Genomic DNA, 11,820 nt, shown 5'->3' on the forward strand with positions numbered 1-11,820 from the left:
GACGCAGCCGCAATCCTGTGTGGTCCGAACGTGGCGGCCACGCGCTGCTCTCTCTCTCTCTCGAAAGATTCCTGAAATCTAACAAGAGATTTGAGTGAGAGAGTGACGACATGGGGGCCGACTCCAATGGATGAGGAAGGAGGTTAAAAAAAAAGTTCATATTTTTTTTTTACTTTTAATTTTTATTGAAAAATATTATAGAATAGGTACCAAAGCCGGTTTCCCACTCCATGGAAACCAGAGGCCAAACTTGAAACCCACGGCTGCTCTGCCTCGGAGCCTCTTAAATACACCCCTCCCCTCCCTTCGCCGCTTCCATCACATCACATCGTCTTCTTTCTCTCTTTTGGCTTCCTCGCTCTGTCTCTCTCTCTCTCTCTCTCTCTCTCTCTCTCTCGGGTCGATTGAGCACGTGGGATAGACGCCATGAGGATGAGCTGCAACGGATGCCGGGTTCTACGCAAGGGGTGCAGCGAGAACTGCAGCATCCGCCCCTGCCTGCAGTGGATCAAGAGCCCTGAGTCGCAGGCCAATGCCACTGTCTTCCTCGCCAAGTTCTACGGCCGCGCTGGCCTCATGAACCTTATCAACGCCGGCCCCGACCACCTCCGCCCCGGTTAGTATTGAGTCCTGTTGCGTGCCGCTTCTGCTGCCGTCGATAGTGATCAATCGGAATGCTGAAAGATTTCTGGATGTGTTCTTGCAGCCATATTTCGATCTCTGCTGTACGAGGCTTGCGGCCGGATCGTCAACCCGATCTACGGCTCCGTCGGGCTGCTGTGGTCCGGCAGCTGGCAGCTCTGCCAGGCGGCGGTGGAGGCGGTGCTCAAGGGCGCCCCTATCGTCCAGATCCCCTACGAGAAGGCAGCCTCCACCCCGGCCCCGCCGCTCAAGGCCTACGACATCCGCCATGTTTCCAAGGACTCCGCCGCCGCCGCCGCCCGGGCCGCCGAGGAGCTCCACAAGGTCAACAAGCCCCGCTCCCGTTTCAAGCGCTCCGGCGCCAAGACCGCGAGGCCGGACACCCCCTTGCCCGAGTTCCAGCGGGCTCGGAGCCACGAGTCGGCGGCCAGCCACGCGACCGAGCCCGGCCCGTCGGCAGCCGCTGCCGGCGGAGAAGACGCGGAGTGCCGCGAGAACGAGAGCATGGCCTCGGCGGACACCGCGGAGGAGGCGTCGCACGTGAGCCAGGGGGAGCCGCAGAGGGCCGAGGAGGCGGAGCAGGAAGAGGGGGAGATCAGTCTGGAGCTTACCCTCGGGCTCGAACCGGCGTCCCGGTCGGCTCGGCCCGCCGAGCACGAGGCGGCGCCGCGGTGCGACGTCAGCAGCTGGGATGCTGTCGCGTGCACGAGCGGTCTCGGCCTGGCGCTTCCACCTCCATCATGATCCAAACCAGGAAGTGACAGATATAATGAAGAGCAGTGAGAGGCTTCTCGAGTTTGCCTTGAGGAATTTGTTTTACATCGCCCTCTTCTTTTTCTTTGATCTTTCTTTCCTCTGTCTTGTGCAGAGGATTGAAGAGTTCTATAATTCATGATTCCCCATCTCCGGGTAGTGTATTAGATGCTAGGTGAGGACTAGTTTCATGTGTGCACAGAGACTTTGGGCTAAAGTTAATCCCATGTATGTGTATTCAGGTAGGAGATTGAGATCAAAGTTTCTACTTTCTCTAATAGTTGGTGGTGGTCCGAAGCTATGGTTCATGTTTTGCCCTTTCATTTCAGTATTCTTTGCAGAATTGTCAAATCACAATGGTAAAATCCATTGCGGTTGGTCGCTTCTTGGAAAACCTGCTCCGGTGTTAGGAGAAGATGAAAGGAAAACAACAGAGCAACTTCTCTTTCTTCAGAGCTATGAATAAATAATTACTCTTAAAATTGCTTTCTTGCAATCAAATAAATTGTTGATGAAGTGGATCCTCTTCATGGACCTTTGTGTCGCGAAGCTGTGGTGTTCCCTGCTGAAATTGACTTCTCAGTCACTACTATTAGGTAGCATTTGGAGCCATTACATAAAACAGAGGGAGAGAGAGAGAGCTTGGAAGTGATAGGCAAATGGATGGATATCTAAAACAGCTGGAGCCTGTAGCTTTTGGTATTTTCCCAGTTATAGCTTTTGCTGAAAGCCACCTGCAGGATACATGGAACTGACACAGAGAGAGAGAGAGAGAGAGACAGAGAGAGAGGTTGGGCACCCCCACTGCCCCAGTGGGCATAGGTTCTGTCCGCAGGCAAATAAAGGCCACTGAACCTTGTGAAGACCTAAATTTAGCAGGGATGGGGATGGATGCAGTAATGATGCAAGGCGAAGATAAAGGACAAGGTAGCTGGATTTCTGCAAAAGGAGTTTGTTCCAGTTACCGCCCTCCTCTCTTAGCACCAAAAACACATGACAGTCTATAGGTCCTCTGACTTCCATGTTTCTCCTGCTCACTCAAGCCGGGGATGATGACCGCGCCAGTCCCTGCTACAGTGGATTGGCGTATGGGATGACAAGATGTTTCACTCCTGCAGAACTCCAACGCTTGTTTGCTGCCAATCTGCACACGGTACACACTGAGCCAGGGGGAATGGACCATGGAATATGAGATTGATGTTGGGCCATCTGATCGGGGAATGACCCCAGCTGCCCCTGAAACCATTTCTAGGTTTCCAAGACTGGTTTTGAGAAAAAGTTGGGCGACAAGCAGGTCCAACTAATGTGGGGAAGAGACTCGAAATGAAATATCCTCCACTATCTCATTCCCAAGTTGGTGAGAGTCCTTTCAGTGTAATTGATAGCCTTAGCAACATCAATGACCTCATGATGTAGGGATCAATCTCTCTTGTGGTCCACAGCACATCACAAGCAAATACTTGCAGAGAGATGATGACTCTTTACATTTGGAGCAGTTGTAATGGTTTCACTGGGAAGTTAATGCATGGCTAGCTGCTGTGTTTGTGTTTGTGTTTGTGGGTGCCCGCGCTGGGGGTTGATTGATTTGGGAAAACAGTTCTTTTAATATTCTGAGGGAGTAGAATCTTATTATACGTATTGCTAAGCTAAAGCATGCATTAAAATGATTCCACTTGTAGGATGCACAACTTGGAAAACACTCAAGTTGACATCATTTACTTCGAAACCCGAGAAACTGCATTCAATAAATCGAGGCAAGCTGGTTTAAACTATTCTGTGTGGATTTTTGAGTTGATTTAAGACTCATCCAAGGAGAATGGATGATTAGGGTGGTAAGTTTTCCACTGTGTAATATTGCTTGACATCAAATAAAGTGAGATGGTCCCTCAAAATTACATGGATTATCTGAGATGTTTCAGCCAATTTTGCAGTCCAGTATTTTAATTGATTTATTTCTATTTTATAGTGGAAGGAGTGTGGTTGCCACAATGCTAGCAAGATCATTGAAGCTGCCACAAAACATATTTGACCAGTGAATATAGAATGGCACAAATCTTATTGCCACATCCTTAATCAAGCATCTCAATAATCTACTACAATTTGGCTACATAGAATATTGTCATGAGGATTCCAACCACCATGTTCAGTAATGATGAGGGCTTAACTTCTCTTTCTTCCACATCTCCACCCTGCTGCATGAATAAGTCATCATCTTGTTTGGCTTGTAGAATGGTTCAGAAGTTCTTGTGATGCATGCAGCATGAAGATACTAAGCACTGAAGCATGCCAAGGGATTGATTGCTCAACATATAACTGCAGGTTGTGGGTTTTTACAGCCACATATCTGCTGCCTTTTTTTATTTCAGGTGGATTGAGCATGGCCTTCACTCTTCGTCAAGACATAGCTCCTAAGTGCAGCACATGATTGATGTGAAGTTGCACCCTACACAGTAAATAAGAAAAAGGAGAAGATAACAAAGGCAATTATTAGTTTGAGCAGCAAATGGAGTTACCCAAGTCCTGATTGGTACTACTACATCCCTCAGTAATTCTATAACCAAATGGGAGGTGGATTAATCCACATCCAAGAAAAATAAGCTGCTTAGTTTTGATTGATCTTTATACATTCAATACAGTGACATCACTCTGTGAGGGCTGTTCATTTGAAAGTATGAAACTGAAACTCTAATCAAAGCATTTGTTTGTTTGATAGACAATAATTAGGCTCCAGATATGGATCAAAATGTGTGCTCTTAATCTAATGATAAATTCTTGTGGTTTAGATCACCAGGAGTAGGATCAATATAATAGGCCATTAAGTGGAAGAAGAAGAAGAAGAAGAAGAAGAAGAAATGATTCGGATCAATTTCTATGCTGTTGGAGGAAATGAGACTCATGTAGGCAATACCATTCTCTGAAAATAAGTTCAAGACCATCTAACATTTCACACCAAGATGCTGCTGTTCACAGGGTAAATATATGTATGCATATAAGATGGTAGGTAATGTTCACAGGGTAAATATTACCTGAACTATACCTGTGAGCACAAGCTATAAATAGGTTTCTGACACCAATTACCAATATGATACCATGTAATTATTGGGCATGAGGGTCCATTTACTTGATTTGCCTGCTATTTCAGATTTATATTTACTTGTGCCATATCTATCATGCTTTTTGAACATTTAAAACACAAGCCAACAAAATATCTGCAGAATTTCTAGTGCTTGCAGGCACACTACACAAGAGTTCGGATCTGATCCATTATTTCTTTTTCCGTATGAAAATTTCATAAGAAATCATTAGGAAAAGACATATTATACTCCATCAGCACATATTAACCTAATTAAATTGAGTCTTGGAAGATATATTATAGTGGCCAGGATGCAATGTCCACAGTTTAAAAAAAAAAAAAAAGTTCCAAATCCTGCTGTAAGCGCCGAAACGAAATGAATACTTCATTTTCTTGAAAAAAACCTTAGTGTTCAGTTGCCTAAGAGAGTGTTCAACAAAGAGAGAAATAAATTCTTAATGCAGTTACATTCCTCCAATGTAAGGATTAGTAGCCATTAAACCAAAAGAACTTGTGTATGAAGGACCTCTTTTCCATATAAATTTGAGATTCAAAAAATAAGGTATATTTTGAATTGCATCTCAAGTTGTATATCTGAAGTTGGACATGTTTTTGCTACTACATCATTTTATTTCATTCTCCAAAAATAGGAGGCATTCACTTCTTCATGAAAGGTTTGGTTATTACTCAGTGATCTGAACTCCCAGTACATGAATTGGTGACTCCCTATACATATATATGGCTTGATGCTGAGAATTGATTCATGGAATTAATTGCCTGTTATGCTAAACATGAACATCTGGGCTTTGTAGAGTTTACCTGTTTCTTAGTTAGGGACACCTGCATCTGACACATTTTTCAAGGCAGGCAGGTGATGCTCACAAATGCACATTGATGTTGCAAGAGCAATCATGACTCTGCAATGTTTGGACTACCTTGAACTCAAGGCATGGAATTGTTCTCATTTCTGAGATGCATTGGGTATCAACAATTTGGCCCATTCAAAGGAGTCCAAGCATCTCTGGGCTCAACCCCAGTCTTGTTTGGATCCTTTCATTTATTTATTGAGCATGACGACAGCGTTATTAGATAATGTTAAAAATATGGTATTTTCCGAAGAGATTTTTTTTGGGGAAATTCGCCCATATTTCTATCCATATTCATCTCGAATGCAATTAATTGCTGAGTTGACTTGATACAAGTCGATTGGATAAACAAAAGAAGAAAATCCCATTTTACTTGAACATGCAATAAACAATAGAGAAATGGTTTAATTAGTTTCCAAAAGGCCCTTTATTTTTATTTTTTATTATAGAAAAAAGTTCCGATTCTATCTACACTAAAAGATTGCTTGTATGTAAACCATGTTGTTCGGCAAATACGTAGCTGATGGACGATAATTCAATTTAGTCACAGTACGGAACAAAAATCTTACGGACAATAATATCTTAATATTAAACAATAAGATAATGGTGACATAAAAAAATCGGAAATCAAACCAAAATGATGCGTATTTTATGCCGTTGATAAGTAAAATATACGTGAGATTGCTTACGTGTCGCTGGGAGGAGGTTCCCGCCGCTCTCGAATGGCGCGGCAAGACTTTTGGCGGGAGAATGGATGACGTCTTCGCGCGCTTTGTCCTAGCGGCTTCGCCATCCTTGGCGGGAAACGAGACTTGGCCTGCGCGCCACCGCTTCCTGCACCAATTAAATGATCCCAAGAGACCAAGAAAAAAAACAAAGGGAGGGGAGAAAGAATGGGTAATAACCGACTCGGAAAAGCAGAGGTTGATGTCATGTACTGTCACCGCATGCCCTCATGCCAGCCATGACCCATGACATCCACGCTCCGTCTGCGCCTCGTACCCGCTCATCTACCTGCCATACGACTGCCGCACCAGTGCCCATGTGCGACCGACTTCCAATCAAAAGGGAGGTATCGAAGCGCGTAGCCCATGGAGAGTAAGAGATTCCTTTTTTACTAATATTCATGTATAATAAGCTCGCCCCCCGACCACGCCCATCGCAGCAGCAGCAGCGGGAAAAAGTGGCCCCTTTATAGCTCCGAGAAGGCAACTGAGAAGAAGAGAGACCTGACCAGTAGATATATGTCGGTTGTCGCCGGTCGGCTGTTGTTGTTGTTGTTGTTCTGCTTCCTCTTCGCAGCGAACGGAGCACGACCGGTTCTAAAGAGGTTTGACCCACTTCCTTCTCCTCCTCATTGTTCTTCGTCAGTGTGCATGAAACAGAGGCTGCTGCTCCTGGATTCCATGCGCTTCAAACACACCTGGTAGGGATCTGTCCAGAGAAAACAAGGTTGTCCTTTGTATCGATGGGTCGAGATGTTCACCTGAGTGTTCCGATTTTGCAGGGCTGGTTTTGGATTCGGAGTGAAGTATTTGGGTTTCCTGCACTTAGATCGGCGTTCTGGCCTTGCCTTCACTTGACGCGTTCGGGTTGTGGTTCCGAGGAAGAGAAGAAAGAAGAAAGATGGGTGCTTTGTGTGAAGGCCGGATGAGGAGGAACAGGAAAACGAAGAAACTGGATCAGTTGGACTCGTCCGGTTCGAATCCGACGAAGAAATCGGAGGGGTCAGCTTCTTTCGAGCCCGATTTATGGAAGAAGACGAACGGTCGGATTGAGGTGGTGAGAAAGGTTCGTGTCTTCTTTGCCGACCCCGAGGCCACCGATTCCTCCGGCGAAGACGAGGATGAGAAACTTGGGACCAGACCCAAGAAGAGGAAGCGAGTTTTGTACGAGATCGCTTTGGTCCCTGCACCTAAAATCCTAAAACCCCCCATCACATCACACCTGAAGGCGCCGCCGAAATCGGTGACCTCCTGCAACCCCGCTGCTACCGAGACGCAGAAGGGTGTGCGGCAGCGGCGGTGGGGGAAGTGGGCGGCGGAGATCAGGGACCCCATCCGTGGCGTCCGCCTCTGGCTCGGCACCTACGCCACCGTCGAGGCGGCAGCCGAGGCTTACCGAACCGCCGCGTGTCGGATCGAGGAGGAGAAACGTGGCTTGCTACACCAACTCTGGGACACTTGGGACGACGGCGCCTCGGCCGCGAGTTCCGTCTCGTCGTCCTGCGTGTCAGCGCCGGCGCCGCCCTCTCCGTCCTCCGTGCTCGATGTTTCATTATCCGCCAAGGGGAAGGCGGTGGCGGCAGCGGATTGGCTGGGGGAGCCGGTGGTGCCGGAGATGGAGTTTGGGCTGGACGAGGAGCCCTTTTTGGTGGGCGAACTCGGCGAGGACTTGATCGGGCTGGGTGATTTGCCGCTGTGGGAGCAGCAGTTGGACGGTGGCGATTTCTCCTTCCTCGATTCGTAGTCCATCCGACGCCTTTCGTTATTTCCAGCTTCGAAATGTGGTGTTTTCTATTTCGTTAAAATGTAAATGTGTTGGAAAAAAATTCCAATATATGTGCTATTATTATATATAAACCACTGTAATGTTTCCGAGTTATATGCATGTCCTACATCATCATAATATCATCATCCTATGCTATGGTGATGTAGGACTTGTATTGATTCTATCGTCAGATTGGGGTTAAGGCTAAGCTTAATTTTTGAATGTCATGAGTTTCCATGCAACGATGCTTTCTGAACTATACAGTGCTGAAGGCTTCAAATGATCAGCTGTCGTCTGCTGAGGGAAGTCACTACTAAATCTCCACCGGGCAGAATCTTAACATCACCACTGCATTCAATGCTGCTGCAAGAATTAGGTACAACTAGAGATCTCTTATGGGTTCCTTCCTGTCATCATCAAAATCTATCTGGTTTTAAGCAACAGATTTCTGGTGATGCTGCATCGTATCAGAACGTCTTCAACGATCACGATAAGATTTTTTACAAGATGTCATGTTCTTTATGGGACAATTTTCTAATTACTTACAAGATTTCCTTCATTGGTTGTTCTCGATTGGCAGTGCACTGTGAAGGTGTTTCACCGTCGAGGAACGTGATGGCCGGACATGGCCGCATGGGCTATTAGATTGTCAGTTGGCCATATAAAAAGAGGTGCATCACTGTGAAGGTGTTTCACCGTCGAGGAACGTGATGGCCGGACATGGCCGCATGGGCTATTAGATTGCCAGTTGGCCACATAAAAAGAGGTGCATCACTATGGGCGACGCACAAGCGGGCGGATGATCGATGTATCGTTCGTAAGACCTGCGCGTGTGTGCGTGATGGAATGCAATAATGATGACATCATGATAATTAAAGTTTTTTTTAATAAAAAATATTTTTATCCTTCAAAAATTACAAAAATTTCAATCTGTGTTCTTAAATTTTATTTTTCTAGTTATGCCCTTCCGAAATCGAATATTTTTATTATATATCCCATGTAAATTTATAGTTTTATCTTTTAAAAAAATATTATTATTTATTTATATTCTTAATTATAAAATTAATTAATTTGATTCATTTCAATCAAATATTTTGATCGGACTCGAAGAAAGTCAAATTTTGATCATTTTTTTTTACTTTGATCAACTTTAATTTTGATGGGCGTAGATGGTTAGCCTAAAACTATAAACCTAATTTATATAGTCCAATTCTAGATTTATCCAATTAAATAGAGTTGATCGATCTAATTTAAGTTTCTATATAAGATTTAGAAAAATATATAAATTATAGTTTTCTTTTATAATATTCTCATATAACATATTGATAAAACTTTATATATGATAAGTAAACATTAAATTATTATTCATGAATATTTGTTTAGTTATTCATATGCGAAAGTTTAAAATTATATAATAATATTTATTTTTCACACATAGATATGATTAATGATTGTAGTTACCACATGAGCTTTCTTGTATGCTGATTAATATTCAATAATTATTATAATTATTATAATTATTATTATTAAATTATTTTGACATAAACTATTTTATGACAATGATATTTTCTTCGTTACATTCTTATAAATATCACTATATTTTTATATTAAATTATTATAAATAATTTGAGCATATACAATTTATTTTAGGTATGTTAGATCTTGATTAGACTAGTTGAAAAGATCACAATGATAACTATTGAAAGTTCTACAAAATAAATAATTATGATAAATTATTGTAAAAGGTCTAAATGACTCAATCTTATTATATAATCCATAACTAACGCATTGGAATGTTTAAAAATTAATTTAAATTTATTAACAAGTCATTAGTTGATATTTTAATGAAAGAATTGATTGAAATTTAATATAATAGTATTTAGAAAATTCAAGATTATATCCTCCATATGTTTGACAAAATTATAACCTTAAGAACTTTAGGTATAAATATAGTTGTGTCGTTTCTTGTATAATTTATTTTTAATCATATTTATTTTTAGTTTGGCTCATTTAAAATTTATTATAATAAAATTAATAATAAATAAAATTTAAATGAGCTGAAGAGTAATATGTGCAAGTAAAAAATACTCATAATATTTTGGGTACTACTTAAGAAGTAGATAATAATAAAAGAAAGTTAAAGTATAAATTACTTGAGTTTTTAAATGCTATATAAACTTATAAAAAAATCATAGTAAAATATTACTTTTGTAATAATAAAAGAAAGTTAAAATATAAATTACTTGAGTTTTGGTTCGAAAAAAAAAAGGTATTAGTCTGATCTTTATATGTTTCGAATCAAACATTACAGAAATTTTTTTCTAATATTTAATAAATTGAAACTTATGCTTTAACTTATATTACCAATAATAAAAAATTATGAAATATAAAAATTATGAAATATTCATCATTATAGAAAATTATTTTAAAGCGAAAACAATAGTATTTAGTATTTGTCACTTATGCTTGAAGATGACTCTAATGTTATGTTCGTATAATTCTAAAAATTTAATTTAATTTTTATCTGGAATTCATAAGATATTATTTCTTTTTTATGATTGTAAACTCAACATATTTATAATTTCATAAAAATTAACTTTTAAAATTTATATGATGATTTGTGCAGAATTAATATGAATCTTAAATTTGTAATGAACTCGTAATCAAATATTGGAATGAAACACACTTTCATAAATTCCTTGAGATTATATATAGTTACATCTATATATCACTCCAAGTTTTTTTGTTTTAATAGAGAGAGATATTTTATCACCCTTATAGATTACCTGTTAAGATATAACTATATAAGGTCTCAAGCTATTGACAACCTTTAGGTATACATATACATAAATAATATCAAAAGATAATTAGATAAAAAGTTAAAATTATCAAATTTAATAAACGTGATAAATTTTATGACAGTTATGATAAGCTTAATTATAATTTTAGTTCTTTTGTTAGCTTTTTAAAGAAATTAAGTATTTATACTTAGTATGCTTTAAGAGCATAATAAATTATTCTTTTGTACCAATCAATGAGATGAACTATATAACAATCATCCCGAGCAATGTGACGATGATAGGGTACATCACGAAGATAACACTATGATTCATATAATATCTAGATTAGTCTCACATCAAGTAAAATTAAAATTAACTTATAAAGATTTAATGAATATATAATTATTAATTTTACCTTATATATTTTAATTAGTGATTTAGGTTAAACAAGATTGATAGATCAATTAACCTATTAGGCTTGGATCATAATATTTACCTGTCGACCTACTATCCGTAAAAGTTACCAAGTAAAAAAAGATCTCGCATCCCTATATGATTATTCTTACTAGAGAGATTTTGTATCTCTTGATTTATAGGATTAATTTGATAATCTTTTATCCATAACTATAAATAGGATTATATGGTAAGTCATTATAGGGTTATGATGTACACCACATATTTAAAGGATTGATATCTGTTGCAAAGACATCAATAGTTATTTATATCAATAACTATAAATAGGGACCCTCTAAATCAAATTTAAAATTGCAACAATAGTTATTTATATTAAAATTCATTTATTTACTACTGATGGTCACAATAATTTCTGAGGAATATCGATCAAAATAATAAAAGAAAAGGCAAAGACAGGATTTCAAGGAAGACTAACTTCCGTAACCAAGTTGCTAATACATAGGTAGAACAGAATACTTTATTCAGATATATGTGTCGCAGATCTTTCGTATCACTTCGAGGAAGCAGCTTTGACTTAAATTAAAAATTAATACCTATCTATTATTTTAACAAAATATTGGATGTAACAAAAAAAAAAAGGGATCAATTGAAAATTAATACCTATCTATTATGAAAGAAAAAATCACATACTTCATTATTAACGAATATGACAATTAAATCATGTTCATATTCCTCGTTAATCAATAAGATTTAAGTTATCCGTTTGATCATTATTAAAGCTGCTCTTATTGCCATTCATGTT

The 11,820-nt window shown here is 39.8% G+C and overlaps 2 protein-coding genes across 3 annotated transcripts; both read left to right on the top strand.

Moving 5' to 3' along the window:
• The first annotated feature begins 301 nt into the window (after nt 1-301).
• On the top strand, nt 302-1,673 carry LOC135609968 (LOB domain-containing protein 41-like). Its single transcript, XM_065103826.1, has 2 exons — nt 302-616; nt 707-1,673. Exons 1-2 carry the CDS (start codon nt 427-429, stop codon nt 1,384-1,386), a joined length of 870 nt encoding a protein of 289 aa, XP_064959898.1. The 5' UTR covers nt 302-426; the 3' UTR covers nt 1,387-1,673.
• A 4,528-nt stretch (nt 1,674-6,201) lies between these two features.
• Nucleotides 6,202-8,008, top strand: LOC135609011 (ethylene-responsive transcription factor ERF118-like). 2 transcript variants are annotated; one of them, XM_065102102.1, is made up of 2 exons: nt 6,202-6,760; nt 6,842-8,008. In XM_065102102.1, the coding sequence occupies exon 2, from the start codon at nt 6,961-6,963 to the stop codon at nt 7,801-7,803; it is 843 nt and encodes a 280-aa protein (XP_064958174.1). In that variant the 5' UTR covers nt 6,202-6,760; nt 6,842-6,960; the 3' UTR covers nt 7,804-8,008. The 2 variants fall into 2 exon arrangements, with proteins under 2 accessions (XP_064958174.1, XP_064958175.1); XM_065102103.1 differs by having other exon boundaries at nt 6,202-6,664.
• Nucleotides 8,009-11,820: the final 3,812 nt, after the last annotated feature.

The sequence above is a fragment of the Musa acuminata genome, chromosome BXJ2-4, assembly GCF_036884655.1.
Source record: "Musa acuminata AAA Group cultivar baxijiao chromosome BXJ2-4, Cavendish_Baxijiao_AAA, whole genome shotgun sequence".
Lineage (NCBI taxonomy): Eukaryota > Viridiplantae > Streptophyta > Magnoliopsida > Zingiberales > Musaceae > Musa > Musa acuminata.

Bases quoted from the DNA above. Each gene is read 5' to 3' on its own strand.
- LOC135609968 (XM_065103826.1), top strand. From the start codon at position 427: ATGAGGATGAGCTGCAACGGATGCCGGGTTCTACGCAAGGGGTGCAGC. The intron at 617-706 runs GTTAGTATTGAG...GTGTTCTTGCAG, and splicing joins CCCCGACCACCTCCGCCCCG to CCATATTTCGATCTCTGCTG.
- LOC135609011 (XM_065102102.1), top strand. From the start codon at position 6,961: ATGGGTGCTTTGTGTGAAGGCCGGATGAGGAGGAACAGGAAAACGAAG.